This window comes from Pavona decussata, unplaced genomic scaffold (genome assembly GCF_977016875.1).
Source record: "Pavona decussata unplaced genomic scaffold, jaPavDecu1.1 SCAFFOLD_207, whole genome shotgun sequence".
NCBI classification, from domain to species: Eukaryota; Metazoa; Cnidaria; class Anthozoa; order Scleractinia; family Agariciidae; genus Pavona; species Pavona decussata.
In genome coordinates, this window is record NW_028145612.1 from 386,605 (window position 1) to 411,264 (window position 24,660).

At 38.3% G+C, this 24,660-nt stretch overlaps 1 protein-coding gene across 2 annotated transcripts; it reads left to right on the forward strand.

The window, feature by feature from the left end:
* Positions 1–44: 44 nt before the first annotated feature.
* Positions 45–24,056, forward strand: LOC146460723 (protein pigeon-like). Of its 2 annotated transcripts, none has more exons than XM_085087832.1 (39): positions 45–200; positions 377–477; positions 1,134–1,190; positions 1,999–2,068; positions 2,414–2,473; positions 3,010–3,098; positions 4,113–4,191; positions 4,513–4,562; positions 4,793–4,897; positions 5,575–5,670; positions 6,745–6,794; positions 7,394–7,437; positions 8,170–8,211; positions 8,769–8,824; positions 9,268–9,337; positions 10,136–10,216; positions 10,691–10,783; positions 11,282–11,380; positions 11,465–11,546; positions 12,072–12,150; positions 12,440–12,509; positions 13,123–13,220; positions 13,703–13,780; positions 14,866–14,930; positions 15,080–15,140; positions 15,887–15,948; positions 16,596–16,648; positions 17,276–17,343; positions 17,780–17,875; positions 18,568–18,644; positions 18,744–18,838; positions 19,421–19,469; positions 19,567–19,637; positions 19,831–19,892; positions 20,415–20,464; positions 21,359–21,411; positions 21,947–22,024; positions 22,613–22,684; positions 23,211–24,056. In XM_085087832.1, the coding sequence occupies exons 1-39, from the start codon at positions 98–100 to the stop codon at positions 23,330–23,332; spliced, it is 2,886 nt and encodes a 961-aa protein (XP_084943958.1). In that variant the 5' UTR covers positions 45–97; the 3' UTR covers positions 23,333–24,056. The 2 variants fall into 2 exon arrangements, with proteins under 2 accessions (XP_084943958.1, XP_084943959.1); XM_085087833.1 differs by having other exon boundaries at positions 23,214–24,056.
* Positions 24,057–24,660: the final 604 nt, after the last annotated feature.

Consider the following 24,660-nt stretch of genomic DNA (forward strand, 5'->3'; position numbering starts at 1 on the left):
CCAGGCCCTACTCGGTGAAGTAGAACAACCAGCTGATGAAGGACACTCTGCGTGGGCATACACAAGGTGTGTGTTCATCATGTGACAACGAGTCAAGATGGTGGAGTTCCAGAGAACTTTGAGCTTCAACGAGCATATACTACCACTGTTGTTAAAGGAAAGAGAAAAATACAGTGGAAGTTTAACCGAAGATGGATATGGTATTACAGTGTCTGTTACTTAAATGTTTCCCCTACGCAGTGTGCATTTCAAGACTGCGATAAATTTGATCTCTGATAAGCTGCACTGCAGCAAACATGCGTAAATTGAAAGCTCAGTAAAGCTTCTGTTAAAACTTGCTCTCTTTGTGAAGTTTAGTTACACTTATTATTGGTAGATGCAGAGAATATAAGGAAGAGGCTCCAAGTTCGCATTGTCGGACAAGAGAGAGATAATGCTATCATTGTATCGTGGAATGACGCGAGTCCCGGAGGAACTGTAAGTATCACTTTGTGCACTCCGATCCCTCTTCCTCTGTTCTACAAGAGAAAAATATCACAGTGAACAGTGAAGTGAGTGTCCTATCTAGGTCTTCGTATCCCTGTGCTTTTTTAGTAGAGGGAGGGGTGGAGGGAGAGAGGCACTCCCACATAATAATATATAATAATATAAGCTGAAGGTGTGTTTGGTCCAAAGGGCATGGTTTTGGTCTGAAAAGGAAATGCACTTACTGTATCCTTGTTAAGGCATAGGGGAGTGGAAGAGGGAGGGGGGAGGGGATGTAAAGGTAGGGCATTTAAACCCGGCAAGAAGGGGGTACACCCCGTACATGTATAAGCTGTGACATTGTTTAGAGCCCATAAGCCCAGAAAGTTTTGCTGTTGCAGCGTGGAGCCAAATTTGTTTAAAGCAGCCAAAAATACTGATTGTAGTGTACTCTCCTTACCATGCTATCTTATTTCTCTTTTGCTTATCCTTGTTAAATGTGTGTATTTAGATTCTTGTGACAGCAAATGTATTGTTACTCTTAATGAAAGTTTTGCAACATTTTATGTAGTTATGCTCTGAATATTGAATGTGTTAATGGTTGAGCCTTGAAATTTTCATTTTTAATTAACATTAATTTTGTTCTTGTTGAATCTTTTATACATTAGGCAGGAAGCAAAGTGACTTATTTTGGACTGTTTGAGCCATCTCAGCACCAGCTTAAAGTAGGTTTCTAATCTTAGTTAGAAATTTAAAGCATTTCAATTGGAACCATGGATGGTGATTGACATGCATGCTTTTATCCTTGCCACAATGGCCAGGAAAAACATTCAGTGAAAAAGGCAGTCTGTGAAAAAGTAAATCCAGTTTAATTTTATTCTTTACCCACTGCTCCCTACCAGGTTTTGTCTGCCTATTTAGACCTTCCCTCTCCTTATCAATTAACCTCTGAGTCTCCAAGTATGGCATGCTCTAAGAAACCTGCCTGGTGGATGTTTTAATGGCATTAAAGTTACCACATACAGCAAGAGGAAATAGTCAATATGACTAGCTGAAATGCCAAGACAAATAATTGCAAGTTCAGTCTCTGCTCATGTTACCCAGACAGAGTTTGCTAGGTTTCCTGGGATACCAAGCTGTTTTACAAAACTTTTAAGACTGACAATAACATTGGTGACTCAGGTATATATATATTTTTTTGCTCATGATTGACAACCCCCTTTTCAGCATAGCTTTTTATTCCCCTCTGTCAGTATACAACTGTAAGTGTGTAATTAATTTTTTCTTTGACATACTTGTAGTCACAAAATGCAACTACAATACATGTACAGGTAGCTTCAAAGTTGCCTTTAGGTCTCCTTGCCAACAATACAATCTTCTTGTCTTTTCCCTAATTGTTGCTATTTTTTCTTATTATTTTTACCTCCTGTTTGTATCTGTAACCTGTATGTTCTGGGTGGGGAAAAATTAACTTAGATAAAAAAATTATTTCAACTTTTTTTTAAATAACAATGCGATGCCCTTTTGTTGTAGCTCTTATTCACTCATAACAAGAAGGTTGCTGTGGTTGGAGCAACAGTAAACCAAGAGAGGACTTTACTAGGTGAGACACCACTGAGACATCAGTTGCCAAGAGTTGTACTGAGATAGCAGGCCAAGTGCAGATCCAGACTGGTCTCCAATGCTCTACAGAAACTAGCCAGATTTTAAATTAGTAAACTCCTTCAAAATAAAAAAAAACTCACTCTTTCTTGCCGCAGTCAAGGTGGTGGTGGTTAACCACTCAACATAAGCATCGATGTTATTATTTCTTGAATTGCAAGGTTACATAAGAAAGATGAACCAAGCAGTATCTTGTCAGAATGACACACTATCACAGTAAATGGCATCTTATAGGATTGCAAATCTTAAAATTTTCAAACTCAGATTTGCTTTGCTTTTTTTATAGCTTTTACTATAACCGAGTGTTTTGGATTGGTGGATGATCCTTCAAGTTCCAACGTACCTGGTAATTGTTTTATAGATTTCTTTATCAGAAATTATATAGTTTTGTATCACTTAAGTTTATATGAAATCAATTTTGAAATATGAAAGTAATTTTGTTTCGATAGAGTTAACTTGCTGGTTATATAAGATAAATACATTCTGTTGAATAATATTACTGACAGAACTTTATGAGTTGGATTTCACATCCCTATAAAATTGAATTTTTACCAGTGTGAGCCTGACTGGCTGCCATTAGTCTCGATCCCCGAATTCCTTCAGAAAATGTTGCCCCAATGTTTTATCGGATGCATTGCACTTTATTTTGTGATAAAAAGGAAATCATGTCCATGATCATGGGTTTTTACTGCAAATGAAATGCAAAAGCAGTTGATAAAACATCAGCACAATGTTTCAAGAACACATTGAAGGCAATATGCAAAAATCCAGCAAATCTGAGTTGAAACAACAAAAAGCAATTCAATCCAGTTATGCCCAGAGCCCTGACTTGTGGGTTATATCTTGGTCTCTTTACTGGTCTGTTGTCTCACTTCTCTTCAGTTATCTACAAGTCATTTCTTGCTGAAATTCAGCCACAGAAGCGTATCTACTCTTTGTCTATTGAAAGACACACTTTCCAGAGGGTTCAGGTGAATATCAAATGATAATACAGTATCATTCTATAAACCTGAATTAAAGATAATTTCAGCTGATAAAATTAATACTTAAAATTAATACTTGCAGTACTATCTTGACCAAAACCATTTGACCAAACTGATTGATAACCCTACTATGTTATTTATTTTTTTTAGAAATATATTTAGCAGAGTAACCTTTTCACTGGGTTATTTTTGAACATCTTGTTGCCATATAAATTTTGTGTACAGTATCACTTTCATTTCATTGTGTTCAACAACAATTTTTTTGTTTAAACAGACATTATTTCTCCCCTGGGAAGGAGGGTGGGGGGGGGGACTCCCATATAAAAGTGACAGGGGTGATCATTAGAAATTATTTTTGAAAAGAACCTCTGAAGAGGTACCAGAATTCTGTTTTGTGGGCGTGGTCTAAACAATTTTTTTTGCTCCTAAGAGAACTCTAAAACAAACACTTACTGACACTTTCACAATTTTTAATTTATAGCATTAAAGACCATTTCTTTGAATGACTGACATTTAGTTGTTCTTAAATTTTTTGGCTCAATACCATAAAAGGTACCACCATCTTTGACGGAGGTCATTTTAGATTTTAGCACCGTAAGGGGTACCACACCACAAATTTTATCCCTTCAAAGATATGACAAACACCCCCATCACTTTTATATAGGAATCCCTCCTCCCTAGGATTTCTCATAGACATTCATAGAATTCAAGTTTTTGTTATTTCTTAGTAGAATTTTAAAACCCAAATCCCAGTAACATGAAACTTTTGCTAATTCAAAGTAATGAACTACACTTTCCTTGGTTTACATAATTTCAGTATTTTACTGTAAACTCAGAAAATACAGACTTTAACTTTGCAAGTTAACTTTGCAAAGTAAAACCTATGATCTTTTCACACTTTCTAGCTCATTTTCATGTGCAATCCAAGGTGCAAACCACACAATGTTCTTTGCTTTGTCATTTCAATGATGATGTACACATTAATATATACTTCCTTAACAGTTTCTTTATGGTGAGTACCTTGGTTATGGGAGTGCATCCAAGAAGGAATCACACATGCTTTTCTTGCACCACAATGAAGGTGTGTTGCACTGGGTACATGTAAGCAAACTCCAAGTCAGGGGTGCTGTTCCATATTAAATATAATCCATGGCATAAAAAAGTAAGGCGAGTCCAGTTCCTCTTTTGCAGTTTTGTGCTTAGCTACCAAGTTTGTCATTGCTGTCTCAAAATTTGAGTTGTAAAAATGTTTAATTATTGAAGACCAAGTTCATTCATTTGGAAGCCATACTTTCGCTCAAGACTTGAATGTTTTGAACAGTCAGTAATGTAGTACATGTATAATGTGGACTTGTTTTATTAAGTAAATATTATTTATTTGATATTAATCTTTTTTTTATAGCAATTGGTTTGTATCACATTCCAATGGCCAGATCTGGAGACAGGGGAATGGTAGGCACTTTATTAATAATATTATGTATATTTATTTACTGATTGCAGCGGCCACTGTCATTCTTATGTGCATGACATTTGTGCTCAGGCAAGAGGTCTCACCATATACCACACCAATCCTCCTGTGGTATCTGAGTTTGCTTTCCTTTCAATCACTTGTATTACTGTAAGAAAAATGTCAAACATTCTGTTAAAATCTTTCTTTTTTCTGTCTGATCGATGTACATCAGTTTATAAATGGCCAACCAAGGATACAGCAAGTGATGGATGAGTTCATATGGGCTCAATGGGACAGCCAGCATCAAAGGCTTTACTTAGTTTACCCTAGCTACAAGGTGAAACATTATTTTGAATTAATTAAGAGATGTGATCTATGCCCCCCCCCCCCCCTTGGGTGAGTGTGTTTGTATGTGGAGGGTGGGGGGGGGGGGGGTACAAAGGTATACAGGTATGTCCTGTCCCAAGGGATGTCGTTTTTGAGCTTCTTTGGTGTGAAAATGGGTATTAATTTTAGCTCTAGGCCGGGTCTGCAAAGGGGTAATGGAAATTGACAGCTGAATTGACATGTTTTGGTTTGAGATAAGGTGAGGATTTGGAGCACCAAGCAGTGCGTTCCCACAAAAATCACAGTACGCTCCCATCATCACCACCACCCACACCCAAGGCTTTCAGTAAAATAAATAGTAAATATCAGCGTGAAATCTAAAGTGCCAAACACTTCTCTTGTGGAAAGAATGTAAGTGTTTTGTTTGATTTCGGTCGTATGTGCCACATTCTTGATATTTCTCCATGCAGTTCTGTATTTTAAATTAATTTAGTTACAGTAGAATCCCACTACAGCATCTTGAATTCCCAAGGGACACCAAAACTAAAAAAAATAAGAAGTGCATGTGAAATATTAGGAAATACACTGTCAGTTGTTCATCTATCAGTTCAAAGTTCAAAAGAAATTGAAAGAAAATTAATTTAAAAGTTTAAAAGTGTTATGTAATGCTTTGCCTTTGTCTTCAAGGGCATTGCTGCTGAGCTTGGTAATGAAAAGGATGTGAAAACTGATCTCATCTTTGCTGCATATCAGTTTAATGAGAAAAGTTCACATGTGAGAGTGGTAAGTGGAACAAGATTGACCTGCATTATTGGTCACTGTATAACTGTACGAACAAGTATGTCATGGTAGCTGAAATACATCATTGGATTTAAAGCAAACAATAACATTAATTAGCCTACCATAAATAAACCAACTGCTGGATAAACTTGCAAACTGAAAAACTGTAAGGAGTTATAAGGGTGTATCAGACTGGCTGGAAAGTGTATTAAAACAAAACTTGAAGTAAATATATCTTTTATCAGCATTTAGCATTGGAACTAGGCTCGATTTCCGCCGTCTCCCGGGTCCGATGAATGCTGGCTCATTTTCCCGAACAGCGGCTGGTAATCGAGCCTACATTGGAACAGGTTCATTGTAGCTTGGTGACTGAGTTATGAAACTAACTTGTATTGATTAGCCTGGAGCTATGTGTCTTGCAAACTGTAACAGACAATGAAACATCAGACTTGCACCAGTAGAGACAGTGTTTATTGTCACTTGAGATCCTGGAAAGTTAATTCTCAATGTATAAAAAGGTCCTTGAAGTGAAATAGGCTAGAATACACATGCATGTCCATCTTTTTTTATTTTACTGTCAGTACTCTTGTTGTTGGTTCTTTATTTGTTTATTTATTTATTTATTTTTTACAAATAACTTGCAGACATTGTATTACTGCGCCTTTTATTAACATACGGACTCTGACCTTCAACCCCAGCTAACGATTTGCGTATTTTACTGCCGTCAATCATAATTACGGCGACAAGCAACTGACCAGAAAAATACAGAAACCGACAAAGAGGATCGAAATCCGCCAATTACAGCGCACGAACATGACCTTTTGACCCTGTTGAGCCAAACGTTTTGTTTTCTACGAGGTCCGCTGCAGTGATTGACGGCAGTGAAAAGCATAACGATTGATTGCATTTTGAACTTCAGAGTCCGCATGTTATTGAAAGGCGCAGTAATACATACTAATAAAAACAATCAATCATTCTTGGTAGCAATACAATTCCCTCATCAACTATAACTTGGTTATAATATACATAATTTTCTATAAATGATAATAACCAGATTTTTATCTGTCTATTTTACAGCTTAAATTCCCACTTCCTTTTCCCGATGTGAATCTCATTTCCAAGACGAGGTATTGTTTTCACTGACTGTAATCTTAAATGAATAGAGTACAGAGTACAGATAGAGTATTGTTGTTAGTAGAACTAAAGATGGAGACGTGTGACTTTGCACATTGGAATGCTTTTTATAGCCAAAGTGTCCAGCTAACAAAAATTATAAGAATTGGTTGGACATTTTAGAAATATGGTCGGACAATATCCGATGACCGACTCTTATTTCCAGCACTGCGTAATTAAGTCAACAGTATCCTAGGAATAGAAATTGTGCATAACAGATCAATCAGTCTTCATCTTCTTTAACTAGCGCTTTTGCTCCAAGTGTCTTGCAGGAAACCATTCCACATAAAAATACTAACAAAAACGTCATTTTGTCACAAGTGTAAGGGTCGATAGTTGGAATTCCATAGGTGCTATCAAAGATGTCAGCTGACCTCATGGAAACATTGCGGGCTAGTAAACCTTTTATCCCCCAAAATGTCATTTAACAAGAGGCCCGATAATACAAAACTGCAACACCAATAATGTATCCATTATAGATTTAACATTTCCCAACTAATATTTTGTACTATTATTAGTAATTTGTTAGTTACTGTTAGTTTTGTTTTCCTAGTCATCCACAGTACCTTGATGTTGCACTGACCCACACTGTCTCAGGTACATACAACTTACTCAGCAGATAGCTTACATGTGCGTCTTTCTTAAGCTGTCTTTTAGCAATTGCAAAGAGCGCAGTAACCTGCAGAACAGACATTATTTGTTGCGTTTTTCAGGCGAGCAGAGGCAAGCACGAGGCGAGCGCGGAGCGCGAGTCACGCCGCCACTCCAATTCCACGCTCCACGTTCGTCTCGCGCCTGCCACCGCTCACTGACCGCTTGCTTCCGCTGAAAAACGCAACAAATAACGCCTGTTCTGTAGGCTAAGAGCGTAGTCAACGGGTTGGCCTGACCCTCCGTGGCATCAATAGTTTTGACCTACTGACTGCAGGGGCCCTGACTGTAGATTGTGAATGAATTAACAAACGAATGAATGAATGAAGGAGCCTGCTAACTAAGACAAAAATTGCGAAACTGTGTATAAAACCAAAAAGGAAAAAAGTAAAGATTGGAAAACGGCCTTCCATTATTCCGTGTGTACAACTCATCAAAAACTGTGGTAACGTGAATTTGGGGAATATTTTTTTTTTTTGGGGGGGGGGGAAGGGAGGGTGGGGATGAACAGATCGTAGTGCCCGATAAACCAAAAGTTTCTTCCCTTCTCTAGCGTGTGCTATATGTAGCTCCCAGATTTCTTCTACTCGAAGGGGCGAGGGACAGTTCCATCATCAAGTTCATTTTAATACGTTACCAGTTAGGTGTGAACTAATTTATGGCATGGTACACTTTTAGAGAAGCATCTGAACATGCAAGTGGTTGCTTTGCCAGGCAAAGGTATTTCAACGTGTTTAACTGCATAATGAACGAACTAATTTAGCAACTGTATTGATCACAAGTTGACCATCAGAGAAAGTTCTCCAAGAAATAATCACTCCTGAAGCTACCAGGTGTTATTTGCCAGATTGATGTGCATGTTACTTCCTGTATAGTGAAGCTATCTCTGACAACACCTGGTAATGTGCCAACCACAGGCCTACTAGTAATTTGAGCGCAGAGTTCTTTTGTTTTATGGTGGCACTAATAACAAAATGAGTATTTGTATTTAACCAGATATTATCCCATATGCTAGCCAGGGTAGTTACTTTACTACATTTTCCACTGCGGATTGTCGTTTTTCCATGGACAAAACTGTTGTCTACAATAACTCATTGACTGTGCTAATACAGCAATAGAAACATGACTTACACAATCTCGCACACATTTCGTGTAGCTTATTATTTATTTATTATTATTATTTTTTTTTTTTTTTACTTAAAATGATGTGTTCCTCGGTGTTACGTACATGTAGGTTAGTTTGAAATTTAAACTTTTGATCCCTCCTTGTGTTTCAGGTTCGTTTTATATTTGCCTTCAGCATCCAATTACTGTTGAAAACAATGGTTCACAGGTACAGTTAAAAGAGGCCCTGTATGATATTTAAAAGATCTTTAGAATGTCTTCGATCTAAACTGAACGCTCTCTTTCGTGGTTACTTCAGGGAAAAAGGCCTTTTTCTGGTTTTTCTAGACAAGAGCTACCACGAGCCTGTGAACTTTACAAGCCCCTAGCCGAATTGCCAGGGTCCTATTTCACGGCATCTACCACAGTCTCACTGTGTACCGTTTACCCTGACACGCATGTGCAATCCCCTAATCCACTGCTCTTCTTCAGCTCAACCCAAAACGCCGTTTACCAAAACATATGTTTGTTTGATTGTTTTTTCAAACATATTAGCAAAACGGCATCTTGAAAAAATATCCTGCAGCGTATTCAGCTGCTTTCGTTGATCATCTACGGTATGCTCACCAGCTCAATTATAAATTAAACAATTTCTCTGTTTATTTAAACTAGAGTTCATCTAGGCGACCTACAGAGCTGCACCCCAGTCAGTTGGAATATTCTGTATACGTACTTCATCATGGTGAGTTGAAAATTCATGTTAAGACAATTGAGTAAAATCAATCAATCGAAAAACTGATCGATCAGTTTGGCTTCCCAGGAGTGTTTGCAAATTTGCTGGTAAGAACTACCACGTGTTTGGGTTCTTGCATTTTTATTTATTAGTTTATTTAGGAAAAGTTGCGAAAACGACTTTACATTTTGATTTTTATACTTCTTAATTAATGTAGTTAGAGTAATAAAGACAAGAAATCCTCTTAGAATTGTGTAACCTAAAGAACAATGCTTTAGCTTTTACAAAACGCCCGTGATATTGTTAGGAGAAGAGATTTACGATTTACAAATGTTGTTTTATCGTAGTTTTAAAATTGTGCTGTGGGTAATCGGGTGCTCATTAATTTTTTTTTAAACCCAGCAGTAGCATCGGGAAACGGCTTGTTACGCAGCAAATGAAATAATTCCTTGCTCGGTTTTCAGCTAACATTTGTCTTCGTACAAACTGGGTTTTTTTTTCTTTCTTCGACCGGATAACGTTCGTGGACCTGTATTTTGTTTTGTAATTTTTAATGTGTGCAGCATGGCAAAATAAAATGCTAAATGCCATAGTCGCGTTTTCTCGAATAATTAGGGGCAACAATTGCATATGTATTTTTGACTGGTAGCTTCTGTCACTCATGTGCTCCATATGAGCAAGCGGCCAAATATTCTTTTGTTAAAACGACGTGCAAACGAGGCGAAAGGGTCAGTACAATGCTAAATGAACGAGTTACCTCGTTTGTATGGCCATGCACTTCAATTTTTTCTTTTTCTCGTACTGAAGGTTGTCTGTTGAACTGTGTATTACCGACTGTGAGGCCATCTGAAGATCTTCAAAATTATCGCTTGTTTTTCTCATCCCTCAGTAAGTACTCTAAGTATTTCTCGATTATCTCTTATTATCTCTGTGATCATTATGTAAATCAAAGCTAATGTCTTATGTCTTTTTTCTCTTTTGGTATTAAGTTTTTATTAATGTCTCTTTAGCCTCCATAGTTTGATTGGTTATCGTTCAATTAACAGAATATAGAGAGCAATTTTAAGTTTAGTGTCCCAAAACCAAACAAACGTTATCACTGTTAACCTAATAACTAAAGTAAATATTGAAATGAGCCAATACAAACTCGACACAAATACGTGTAAATGCCATCAACGCTGAAAATTGCGTGCGAGCAAGAGTTGTCGGATTGTTTTGCAATACACTTGCAAGTGACGAGAAAGTGAAGAAAGGATGAGAAAGTGAAGGAGTTTATCAACAAATCAGAAAACTTTGGCGTAGCAAAGGGAAACCAAAGCAAATACGAAAACCTACTTCATTTAGCATTTTGTTGTTTTATAGATGACTATCTGATGGTGTTTTTACCTGGTCACGTGATGCACTTGTTGAACTGTAGCCCTGAGCGTCAGCCATGTCATCACATCATTTTACAAGGTATAAGATGAGGACGTCTGAAACTTTCCTCCACAAGGACACCATAATTCTTCATCTTTGGACAAAGCTTTTAAAACCACCGTTTGCGTCCGTCCGAACTAAAATTAAGGGCAAATCTCTATCTTCAAAAGTGCTACTTTAGTTTGCTGGCGTTTCCGATCATATCATTGTCACCATTAATGTGTGGCCACCATGAGGGCAAATAGGAAGAAGAAACCGCCTGCCGGGAATAAAAATGATATATGTAGATTTTCCTTTCTTTGTGAGCTCAAATTGACTCTACATTTGCGAAAAAGTTGGAAATCATTAATTTCAAGAAATGTTACTAACTGAAAAGAAAGAGTTCAAGTTTTTGCGTTCAAATCTCGTGTTTTTTTAGGCTCCATTTTTAACTACCGAAGTTACTAACATCACTGTGAGGATCTGTCACTCATATTTAGTCCGGTTTTTGTTGATGGCATAGTGAAATGTTCTTTTTTTCTGTATATTTGTTATTAGGTAATGCGGTTCCAAAGATTTCTTCCTCCAACGCTTCATCCGATGAGCCTCGATTGCTGTTGTACCTAAATAAGGAAATCTCCACGTCTCTACAATCAGGTCAGAAGGAACTCTTGGGCCGGTAACGATAACCTTTAACACAAACCTAAAGCAATCACTCATTTTGGATTATTCCCTTAATAGGTCCTTACATTTACGACAGCACTTCTGGCAATGTATATAAGTACAGCTTTGACAAAGCAGCACTGGCGGATCTTTTTGCCAAGTATGTTTTTACTTTCTATTACAACAAAAATCCGTTTGGGATTTTAACAAGTTCAGACTTCACGTGAGAAAAAACAAGATCAACAATAAACGAATAAAAGTAATAATCACACGTTTGTTGTCCCAGGCCAAATATACAAAATGTTTGACCCGCGGTAGGAAATGTGGGAAGTGAATAAGATTCGGTGCTGAGAATTAACAAAGAGGGAACCTCTCCAGGATATCCACAATTCTCTGAAGAAATACAGTGGGAAAACGACGAAAAAAGCCTTTTTCCATCTCTTTTGAACTTTACTGGTCCAAGGCTTTCGTCGAAAAGGTATCAGGATATGTACTGTGTTTTGATTGGATAAAAAATTCCAAGGCAGAAGTCTTCTGGCAGACTGAGTGGTAGAACATTTTTCAAATCGTTGATGATGGTGATGATGATGATGATGATGATGATGATGATGATGATGATGATAAATGTTCAAATGTTTATAGGACGATGCAAAATGTTTGTTGTTTGTGTGTTATTACTTATCAGGACTCACATGCCGAGTACTCGTTTGGCCATACTTCACCTGGCTGTCATTCACTTGCGGGATTCTTCTTTAATAAGAAAGGTGACATCAACGTGAAATGCAAATGATTTACTGTTCAGTTAGCTTGCAGCAGGTACCTAAATCTCGAGCTCAATCCAACTGGTAAAAGGCAGACGAGTTGGCAATTTTGCAGTCGAGGCACAAGAGTTTTATTTGGGTGAAATAACACCATTTAGGTCACTTTCCAGATTCTAGTCTGGCACCATAACAACTCGGTAATGCTTCCTTCTTGTCAACGCAGCTACGCCCACGCGGCGACTAAATTAAACGAATCGATTTACCTTATTGTCCATTATTGTTTTGTGTTCAGATCTTTGAGCACCTCAGCCACGACCCAGCGAGTCCAGAATGTTTGGACCTTCTACGAGAGTACCTTGTTGGTAAGTCGCTGGCTTGGATACAACAACTTCGGTAGTAATCGTTTTGAATTGAATTAGTCTGTGAGAGAGGTGAATACGTGGCCTCTATTTAATTAAATGCTCGAGTTTCGCGTAACCTGTTCATGTGGAAGATTAAGGTCGCGCTGAGCCACCCTACTGCTTTCATTTCAGCTATATCTTGTGTTAGACGTAACAAGCAGCCCAGTTGCTTTGAACCTCATTATGAAAGCGAGGTATAGTGCATAGTTTTTATTATGAAAATTAGTTTTCATTCATATGCAAACAAAACTAATTTTCACATGAAAAGCTTTGTACTTAGCCTCGCTTTGGTAATGAGGTTCAACGAAACTCATCTGTATCCCCATAGACTGTTTCCCCATTTCAAATTTATTAGTTATTTGTGGTCGCTTGTTGCACCTTGAAGCTCTCACATCAGGGATATTTTCATTAACGAAGCTCACATTTTTGGTATTCTAGTTACTTGTATATAGCCACGATGTTTAGTTGTTTGAATTTTATTTTCGTGTGTTATAGCTGAAAACAAGCTGGTGAGCTGTCTCACTGAAGCTAAGCGTATCTACACAATAAACTTGACTTGACTTTATATTCTCAGGTTCGACTTACGGAATATTTAGAAGAGAACTAGAAAAGGAAGTCATTGCTTTAATTTCATTTACCTGTGTTGACACGTATAGAGGACATTTAGAAAAGGTGAGATCTCCATTATGGAGTAACCGTGACAACTCTACTATAGTTTGCACAGAGTACATCACGAGTGGTGCTTCCTTCTGCTGAGGGATAAACAGTCCAGCGAGAAAACGCGCACGCGCACGACCTTCCCACTGGACTGTCCCGGAACGAAAGAAGGGACTATTCGTGGACCATACATACAGGGGTCGTCTTTCTTTTCCACGCCAATTAATTACAAATTACAGGTTTTGGGCAATGTGTTTTGCCTTGTAGTCTAAAATAGTAAATCGATGTTCTTTTGGCGTAGAGGGATACTGTGAGGGCTGTTTGTCGGAGTAAGTACAAAAAAGCGCACATAGACAAACAGATAGAAACAACAGGCAAACTATGTATGATCCCTTATTGGATACTCTTTTTTCTTTCCAAAATATTTGGAACTGTTTGCCAGTTCCCACTCACTGTCTTAAGATTTCTTATTCCTTGTTTGTTATTTGTAATTTCAGGATGTCGACAGAAAGAGAATCGCCCAAATGTCATGCTCTTTTGTAAAAGACAACCCAATTGAATTTCAGAATGTTAAGGTTTGTTTACTTCGCGGCAACTTAACTGGTTACGGTAGAAACATGCGCAACAAAAAGTTAAAAATGCATATTTAATTTTTACTGCACTCTTCTTCGCTTTTGTTTTCTGTACTGATAAATTTATCATGCATAAATCCTATCCCATCCTCGGGCAGCCTAAGCGTTGACCTTGTTTTGAAACAGACCTCACTGCTTTTCATATGTAAATGCAAACTAGTTAGCATAAGAACAGCATGATCTACATATGAAAAGCAGTGAGGCTTGTATCAAAACAAGGTCACCCCCAGCCTCACTTACAATTCAACGCCAGGTCACTAAGCACACCACTGTAAAATGGCCTTCTATTGTACCTATTTCGCTGTTTGAGCGCGCGGAAAATGGGACGAGAGCGACAAAAACGGGGTTTATTTCACACTCGTCCCAATTTCAGCGCGGTCAAAAAGCGAAAAACGCACAAAACCCCACGGGAACGGTTGCTACGTATGCTAATCCTCATGGGAATATAGCAAACTGAACGAGTATACGGCTTCAAACCAAAATCACTGAACTCTAATTACTTATAAATCTGCTTACAAGTTACAATGAAAACTTATTTGAATATTCCAATGTGACTGAATTATTCAAAAATTACCCAATCACTGTATTAGAAGGTCGGCCGTGCAACGTCAGTGCGCGATGTAGGTACGTGTAAGCCGTTGGCTGTAAAATAACAAACTTGCACGTTCCTGAGTAATACTTGTTTACCTAGCCTTTTTATAATTTCTAAATGATCATAGGACGACAGTTTCATTCAAATTTGCGTCAAAATGCCTTCATAATCAGCTGTCTCGAGTGTATGGTTATAGGATATTTTGCCGTCTAGTTTCCTCAGCCGTGTTGTTGCGTACCTTCACTCATAGCATGGCTGATCCGAAGAACAGAATGGCGTCGGGGTCAAAGTATCGACAAGCAAATAAATCGTATGCGATTATTATAGGGTATGATAACCTAAGCCTGATATTAGGAAAAAAAATATTGGAAAGACGTTGAGTTTTCTCAGATTTAACTCTATACTCTGTTCTTGTTGTTTTTTTTTTTCTCCTCAGAATAAGATGAAGCAAGGAGACTTTTGGACAGCTCTACTACACAACACGAAAAGGCTCCCGCCACGGTTAGTTTTCAAACTACAATCTAGGCACTTGTACACACAAAAGCAAAAATCCTTCTTTGCATTCACTTTCAACCTCAATGCTCCACTCGAAGAAATAATTTAACCTTACGAAGAATCATCTGCCCATTTGGTTTGATCTTTGTATCCAGGTTCAAGCTGCAAGTTCCAGGTGCTGATTTGTTTGACCAGGAAAGTTACAGTGATGAAGAAGTAAGCATTTGGCTCGGCAGAGGAACTTTAATGATGAATACAACGAAATTTGTTGGTTAGATCTCCTTTGTTCCCGCTTAAATTCGGTTGGTACTAAGGATTGTTTCCAACGTTTGCCACCTGTTACACGCCTGTTACACGCCTGTTACACGCGTTTTTTTTCCCCGCCCATTTCTTAGGTTGAACGTTTTCCGGGGCTTCCCGACCAGTTACGTTCATTTTTCAAATTTCCTAATTAATTACACTCGGACGACCTTTTTTTCAATTCTTTTCCCTATAATCCTTGGAATAAATTTATTCATACGTTAAATTTATATACCACTGTATTCGTCCATGTATTTATCAATCCACCATTGGAATCTTTTCATTTATTTGCTCTATTAATTCATCCACTCCCATCCATTGTCTTCGCTCATGTGTTCGGCCATGAATTCACCGCATATATTCACGTGTGGAATCCTTTCGTATATTTTACCCTTTTGTTGTAAATTTTTCTCATTTATTCACTCCATAAATTGACCCCATGAGTTAAGCCTCACCCCGCTGATACACCTCATCAATTCCACCTATAATTTTACCCCATAAGTTTACCCCATCAATTTAGCCACACCCTATAAATTCACGGACCTTCTTCATGGGTTTACTTACCCGCATCCATTAATCCAACATAAAATTGAACTCCTTGTGGAACATGAACCATTCATCGAGGTCTTTTTTAAACTTATTTTATTATCTTTTGTTTCCAGACCGAAGTTTCGCCAGATTCCAGCCTGGTACGGTCGCTTTACAGAAGACTTTCTGGCTCCAAGTAATTCTTTTTTTAAATTACAACAGTATTACTTTATTGTGTCTCATTTGAAATAATTCCTCCTTACTCGAATTGGCTCAAGAATTCAAGGAGTAAGGTGTTGAACCCTAATTTGAAAGAAGTTTTGTTTTTGCTCATGTCTCTGCAGTCTCTCAACACTGAATCATTCGTGGTCGTTATTTTTTAATTCTAATTAATCTCGAAACGCTTGGTAACCTTTTTTCTTCCCCTGACTAAATTTTGTTTCATCGTACTTCCTCTTCTTCTAAACCATGTAATAAATCTTGTTTTTTTCCAGTTTTACTTTCCACACCTAATGTCTTCTCAAGAAAATTTTTAATTAATGTGTTGGTTTCGTTGTCTCCTCCACTGTTTACGTGTGGATGATAGGTGTGATTTTGTGACAAGAACTCGGTTTTCAAATAAGAACGCAATTTCAAATCACGAATTCCTTTTGTTGATAGACCTTTGTTAAAAATGGCGCGCTTTTTTATGCTTTTAAATGTATTTTAATTAGCCCTACAAATCTCATCTTAACGTAAAGGCTCAAGGCAACTAACAAATATATCTTAGTGACTGAAAAACGAATTTAAAATGAAACAAAAAATTGTAAACCACTCGTTAAGAGAGCTTCTTTTTTTTCGTAGGCGATTTTCCCATTCCGGCAGTACAGAGTCACTTACCTCTCAAGCAAGCGCAAGTAAGTCATGCTTTCTTCTTTGGGGCTGTTAGTCTCTTCAGGGTGGTTTTTTTTCCTTTTTCTTTCTTTCTTTCTTTCTTTTTTTTTTTTTTTTTGGAGGCGGGGGGGGGGGGGGGGGGGGTTGTAATGTTGAGGGAAACACTTTATAGTCTCACGAATGACGAACCTGTGTCTCACGGATTCCGGATCGAATTGGAATTGATCTCAAACAAAGTGAAGGGGAGTGAAAAAACAAAATATGTTGGCTTTTGAAGAGTGGGAAACCCGGAATATCTGGAGAAAAACCTCGGAGCAAGGACGAGCCAACAGTAAACTCAACCCACAAACGACGCCGAGTCCGGGAATCTAACCCTGGAGAGTGCAGTGGTACCAATCACTGCGCAAACAACCAAAAAAGGAAAAACAATTAGCTAAGATCTAGCAAAAGTCGTGCTTACATGTGTCCAAACTGCAAGATTAATTAAAACTAAGTAGTAATTAACGATTTAGCTGTCTTCAGTGAAAGCATTCCAAATAAAAAGCTTACGTCCTAGCACGAGAAACGTTGAGTATATCCGGGAATGACAAACCCCACGCTTTGAAAGGTCCTATTTCTATAAAGAAAATATTGTAATTATTCTTTATTAGAAAGTAGGGATTCCATGGATTCCACTGAGGAACAGAGATCAGAGTATGAGATCAAGAAACAAAAAATGGTAAGATTACTTGACCCTGAAACAAACTCTGTAAAGCTGTAACGTCCCCAAATTGCAAATGTTAGCAATCATCACTTTGCTATGAGGAGAACAGAGGTATGGGTGGGATGGGTGGGGTGGATGCCAGTAGATTGCGTGTTACTACCCCAGCCCTAACAGCATGTACTGCCTGATACCTATTTGTACACATAAGTGGAGCAAGAATGACTGTTGGGGAAAGTGATTTAGTGTAGAGTAAAACAACACAACATGGGAGTACTAGCTGAATCACCGACTTTCAGATGGCGCGTTCTTCGGGGTACCAACAACTGGTTATTTAATCCAAAATTTGAGGAATCTAAGCTCTTGAAAAATGTTTAAATGCTAAAATAAATTAAAAGAAACTGCCAAATTTCAGTTTTGGATTGTTAGAAATGTTTTGATGTTATTTTTTCAGACTATCGATCGTCTCGCAGCTCATTTGCAAAACCACTTGCCGAGGGAAGCTAAGGTCAAAATACAGAATATTGCCATTGAATACGTCAAGTGTCAGGTTTGTTTTGTTAGCTGCCCACTAAATTCTAACTCAGTTTTTGTTGTTGTTATTTTTGCGCTCACAGAAAAAGGAAGTTGGGACGTGTTTTCGGCTTTTTTCAAAATACAGGCTATAAAGATATCAGTTAGCGAAGAACTTCGTACTTTACCCATTTTTTAATTGTACTCTGGATAGGGTGGGGGGGGGGGGGATAGAACAAAATGTAGCGAATTCACATCAACCCCACACACCCCACGTGGGGACTCATATTCATTTCAACTACCTTGTTGTAATGGAAATGACTGCTATTATTTATGACATTAACGCGAATTGGGCGGAAACTTGATTTGAAATAAAGCAACTTAGTTCAAACGAGATTAAGTAAGAAAGCATTGATGATTCCAAAGCTATTTGGTCCCAAATGCACCAAAGCAACTGCTGACCAACACAATTCTGATAGTCAGAGTAAACCTAACATATCCTAAACTATGTATTCAAAGGTTAAAATATCTAAGCAATGAATTTAAGTGCCCTCACTAAAGAATTTGGGGTATAAATAATAAAAAATTGCGTTACGGAAAATTTTTCTCCACTGTATTAAGTTTGCGAAAATTAACGCTCAAAGAAAATAAGATGTTAAGAGGTTTTTGTAAACGGTCTTCAAAGCGACAAGTGATTCATTAGTGAAGAGTTTCTTTCTGTGTTGACAGGCTCGCCAGTCTGAACAGTTGCTGCGTTTGTTCAAACAAGCGCTGGAGTTTACCGACAACCCCTTCACTTCGCCACTGTAAGCTATACATCTCAGGTTGTAATTTTGTGCATTTAATTTTGTGAAATTCAGCCAGTCCAGAGGTATCATCTTACAAGTTCTTTGGTATTGTTTCAGGTCCTCAAGAGGCACTATGCGTGAAGTGGTATTTTTTCAGTTGGTGGAAAGATTTTGTACAGCAGTAACTGAACTCAGGTTTCCTCTACCCATTGGTACGTTTTTCAGCCAGTCAGTCATCATCAGTCAGTCTGTCAGTATAAAGTCAAGCAGCCAGCCAACCAGCCAGTCAGTCTATCAGTTAGTCATTTAGCCAGTAGGTCGTTTGGTCGGTCGATCAGTCCACCTGTCATTAAATCTCTCCCGGTCACCTGTTTCGCTGGTCAGTCCCTCAGGTCAAGTAGTTGATTGATTTGTTCGTTAGTCGCTCAGTGTCAGTCAGTCAGTCAGTCAGTCAGTCAGTCAGTCAGTCAGTCACTGACTCAGTTAGTCTGTCAGTCTGTCAGTCTTTCGGTCGGTCGGTCGGTCAGTCAGTCACTCAGTCAGTCTGTCAGTCTCAGTCTGTCAGTCTGTCAGTCTGTCAGTCTGTCAGTCTGTCGGTCAGTCAGTCTGTCGGTCGGTCGGTGGGTCAGTCAGTCAGTCTGTCGGTCAGTCAGTCAGTCTGTTGGTCAGTTACATAACCTGCAAGGCAAATAAAGGTAGATAAAGTACCTTCATTGTTTTATTTATTGATGTGTGGAGTGTTTATTTATGTGCAACATCATTTTATTAATTCTGTGTTACCTTTTATTTTGCAGGTTTCCGTACGAGTATGACGTGTCTAGGGTATCGTTGCCTGGATAGAAGGTACATATTATTTTTTTTTTGGTGATTAACTTACCTCACAAACCTCAGTGAACTTGTGATTGTTGAATACTTGAACCTTCTACTTTATTTCCTCCAGGATGTTTTTGCAATACGTGGATAACGGAGTCTTGCATCTGAAGAAGGGATTTATTTCTCGTCTTGTTGATGGTATGAGTTGTTTGTCCCTTAACAGCGAGCCTTCAGGTTTATTTTCACTCCATGATCATACTGTTTTGCAACCTTGCTAGTGTTTCTTAACCTTTTTCCAGTAAAACCTCTTGCTTTACTGTAGCTGAATAATTTCTTTACAGAATATGGCTTGCAATCGTTCTTCATGAAAAGCGCTTTTGTTTTTCCTCAGAATTTGACGGTGAAAGAGAGGAACAGGATTTGGTTTTTCAAATTATCTGTCGTTTGAAGAACGTAAGTCAAAGTGATTATTTACCGTCTTCTCTGCTGGTGTTGCACTTTATCAGTTTGAAGTTAATGAAAATATTTGTCTCCATGCGCTCCCTCTGTGAGGATTTTCCAAAGATGTAAACGTATTCCAATTTGCTGTCACAAACAAGCCGTATTACTGGCAGTACTTCTTAATTGTTGGATCATTTCGTAAAAGTTCCCAAAGAAAATAATTCCTCTTTTTCCCGTTAAGCTAAAAAAAGTCCAAAAAGAACGGAATTTCTCTTATTCTGTGTAAATTGTATTCCCTTTCTGTTGCTACAGGAACAGAATGAGCGAAATACTTTCTGTTGATTCTGAAAACAGAATACGTCCCAAGAGAACATGAATACTGTCTATTCCATGCATTCCTATTCTACAATAGCGTCAATTCCAGCACAGTTTTGACAGCCTAAAACGTAAAAATCACCGCGATGTAGCGCCGTTAAACAGCTGAATCCTTCAGTGTTCGTTTAAATGCAGCATGTTGTTTGTAATTGCTTGCAGGACTCAGCTAAGGACGCCTTATTACGATGGGAGCACCCTTTCAAAGCCAGGTCAGCTTTTTGATCAAACCGATTGATGGTTTTGTATCCAGTGTAGCAATGCGCTGTTTACATAAAAAGTAACTGTGGTCGAACTTAAATTTCGGTTTGTAAGCAGAAGATCAAATAGCCTGTTCCAGGTTTTAAGACAGCGGGGCCAGCGGACGGCGAAAATCAAAGAAAGTCAGCGCAGAAACAAAACACACGTTTTATTGTCGCCTTTGCTTTCTGATCTTTCACTGGCCCCACTGTCTGAAAGCCTGGAAAAGGGAAAAAAATCAAGTCACGTCACGTGGTCAGTTACTGCTATTCCAGGGGTCGTTAGTTTTGGTTTACAGCTATTTCAATTAACGTTGTCGGATCAAAATAAAGCTAAAAGACAAGATCGCAATGTTTTGTGGGGTTAGTTTTTATGAATAATTCCATCAAAATCATCCCTGCACGTGCAGGTCATTGTACTGCTAATTACAACCTATTGTTTTCTCCAGGCATGACTGATTTTGATGAATTTATTCATAAAAATCCCACGTAAACTTTCGGTCTTGTCTTTTAGCTTCATGCTTTGAACCGACAACGTTAATTGAAATAGCTGTATACATCAGGTTTGAATGTGTCCGGCCAAAGGTGAAGGTCGTTATTCTGGTATTTTTACGGGGTGACCTGCACCGTTTGCAACATCTTACATGGTTGGTCGAAAGGACAAATGAACGGACAACAGAACAATGCTTCCAAACCTAAAAAGCAATGCAGCTGCAGGTTATCAGGGTCCAGTGAAAATAGAGGTTTTGAAAGCTGAAGGTCTACTGAGCTTTACCGAATAGTCATGCATTAAATCGATCATTGATGAATACAGTTTGCCATTTGCTCACCACACATTTGTTTTATTACTAATATTTGCCCTATCAGGTATCTTTCTCAGCGACTTGTAGAAGATTTGTTGATAACAGACAGTCCAGGAGGTACATTTTTTTGCATCTTTAATTTACTGGGTCATCTTCATAAAGAAATTCTTACAACAGAGCGGCTCTCAGTTAAAAGTAAAAACCAAAACCAAAGTAATCATTCTAACCAATCACAACAGACGCAAACAGAGCAATCAACCCAAGTAACCGGCGCCTGGTACAGGAAAACGCGTGCGAATAATTCACGATTGTTTTGTTTTTTTAACTCTCATTGGTTTAGAAAATGGCGCGAGTTTTGCCAACCAATGACAGAGCGTAGTGAAGAAAAAACCAAAGCAAACGTGAATTACCTTCTCGCCACTCAATCGAGAACAGCGCTGAACATATATACAAAAGATACCTAATTACAAATCATCGGTCCATTTTTACTCTTGATAAAATATAATCGAGCCCTCTCTTGCGTAGTTGCGTCAGCGTAGATCTCAGAACTCCAGCTATGAAGTTTGACTATTTCTATAAATACGCTGGGATAATAGGTTTACTTAAAACCTCGTGGGAGCTAATGTACAGTCACGTGATGGTTTTTTGGCAGGTGTCCGTGAGAACCTGGACTACTCGTATGGAGGGTCAAGAGAACACAGTGCTGAAGGGAGCTCGGCAAGTTTAGCTGGTAAATTACTTTTGATAATAATGATGATGATGATGATGATGATGATGATGATGATGATGATGATGATGATGATGATGGATGGACGGACGGACGGACGGGAAACCACTCACCTGCGGTTCGTGGCTCCACTTGAGTTTTGAACATTTTATGGTCTTTAAAAGAATAGACCCTAAAAAACTGCCGTCGATTTGCCAATTAGTATTCATTAGCTGCCCTCTTGGTTCCACTGGTGAGTATAGGCCATCATTGACTTCTTTCCTCCATTTGCCTCGGTTCTGTGCTAGCCTGTCCAAAGTGAGACTCTCAGTTAATTGGAGTGAACAGTCACATAGTTTTGTGCTGTGTGTTATCAAATGGTCGATGTACCTTTTTAAAATTTGTACTTTTTCTTAATATATGTATTTCGTGTATTTTACTTCCATAATGTGGTTTCTGTGTATTAAATTTTTCTCTCTTATGGCGGCACTGTTCTTCTTTCTTCTTTTATTTATTTATTTATTTATTTATTTTTTGCCGACATAGAATATCCTCAGGTTTGTTTTCCAACCCTGACATCCTTGATAGGTAAAGCGTTACTTGTTGTTTCAGAATCTTCGCCTGATGCTGATTTAGACGTCTTTCGCCCACTGGCAACTCTAATGACAGCTCTGAGGAAAAGTGGTGGGTACAACTATTTTCCTCGTAGCAATAAAAAACAAGCTTGCGGCAAACGGTTATTAACAACTTATTTGTACTTTTTTAGTTTCATGATTGTTTTCCGATTTTAGTGCAAATGATTCCGGCAGAAATTCAAAATTGGAGGACTGAAAAGTCATAAACTTATTAAATGGCGCTTGTTATCAGTCCGGCTAGACATTTAAGACTAAGGCGAAAATGGCCACTACATACAAAACAGCCTTAAGTGACCACTTACATTTAAAAAACACTTACATTTAGGACAAGATTGCTGTTCACAGAGTTTTTATTACTGTTGGATACCTTGATTTGTTTAAGCTAAAAGCATAAGCCTTAATCGATCAGTATTTTCTTCAGACTTGACACATTATGGTAATGGCACCACTTCTCCTCAAGCCCCTGTCCGCGTTCACTTATGGTGGCTTGGGTACGGGCTTAGGGACGAGGTTAGTTATTATTTGCCAGGTAACATTTGATTTGTTGTTGTAAGTGTTGTATTCTGTGTTCACAGCAGCCCGTGGTGATAATAAGCAGCTGGTGGTGTCCCAAGCAGATCTCGACTACATTGAGATGCGTGCTTTGATGCAAACACAGCGAGAGACCGTCGGTAGCCTGGGAACGATTCCGTTCTAGGAAGTTGAATCCTTCGAATGCCTGAGCCGGACAGTGACGGGTGTAGGCACAGCCGGCTAGGGGAAGCCAAAGTACAACAGTTGATGAAACTTGGAACAGTCTGTACAAAGACCATCTTCCCCGTCCCCCAATCTAGTGGGGCAAACAAAATTTGGGGAAAGGACACGGCCAGTCTGGAATTGGCAAAGTGGTTCATCAAGTTTGTTAAACATGATCATTTCCTGCTGTCTGTAGTATTTCTGATCCGGTCCAGCTGCCCGTTTCTCAAACTCCCAGATAGTTTTCGGGGGCCGAAACGCCCCAAATTGGTAGTATGGCTTCGTGCAAACTAGCGTAATATTTAAAAATTATTAAAAGTCGAATTTCAAGTAATGAAAATTTTGTAAATAAAATGGTTTTGGGGCCCCGTAATGTTTTTAGGAGTTTTGAGAAATGTACGCCGGGTCAGAGGTCCTCAGTGTTTGAAAAAAGCTTTGGCATGAGTGGAATGTTTTGAATATCATCTTGTAAAGGTTAGTCATAGAACCATTGGCTGGCAAGTTTTTCCACAGGTGGATAGTACAATGAAATCAAAATGTAGAAAAAATGTTATAGTTTATTCTGTACAAAATAAATAAATCAAAATATTAATGATACTATATAGTATTTCCAGGCTTTTATATAGTTGTAATGTATGCTGCAAATGTAATAATATTTTTACAATAAATTCACCGTCAGAATTGTGCTCTTTGCACTTGTGTTGTCGCTGTCGGTGATGTTTTGTTTCAGGTTGTTACATACACAGAATTCAAATTGTAACTTGAATAAAAGGACTTCTTCTATTTAACGCCCAAAATGGAGAATGATCAGTAATCTTTTGTTACCTCAAGTTTCATCTCATTTATCAGTATTTTGTTCCCTGGTTGATTTATTTTTGCCGCTGTGAGTTGGATGTAAACACAACACAGATGTTTTCATAATCAAGATCGTACTAAAAAAAATATAGTACTTAGTATTTATAATAATTTTCCAGACTTACGCTGTAAAAATTGATGGAGCGTAGTAAGGAACACATTGAACAGTTTTTAGTTTTTTCCTTTTCTTATCCGCCGAGGGCTCGCATGTGTTTTATTTATCAAGGGCTATTGATGTACATTATTACTGTGTGTTTTCCTTAAACTATTTCACTTCACTGGTTTACTTTTTACCACATTTTTTCTCGCCAATCATAAAAGCATTATCACCTGAACACAGCGGGGAATTTCATTTTCGTGTAAAACAAAAAAGGTTTGATAAGCTATTATTGGGTAGGTGATTAACGCAAACAAAACTTAATTGATAAAAGGGTG

What these genes read in the sequence shown, in the direction of transcription:
- LOC146460723 (XM_085087832.1), top strand. Translation starts at nt 98, where the DNA reads ATGGTGGAGTTCCAGAGAACTTTGAGCTTCAACGAGCATATACTACCA. An exon ending in TTTCTTGCACCACAATGAAG is followed by an intron (nt 4,192 to 4,512) that starts GTGTGTTGCACT and finishes TTTTTTTTATAG; the next exon opens with CAATTGGTTTGTATCACATT. An exon ending in GGTTGCTTTGCCAGGCAAAG is followed by an intron (nt 8,212 to 8,768) that starts GTATTTCAACGT and finishes CTTGTGTTTCAG; the next exon opens with GTTCGTTTTATATTTGCCTT.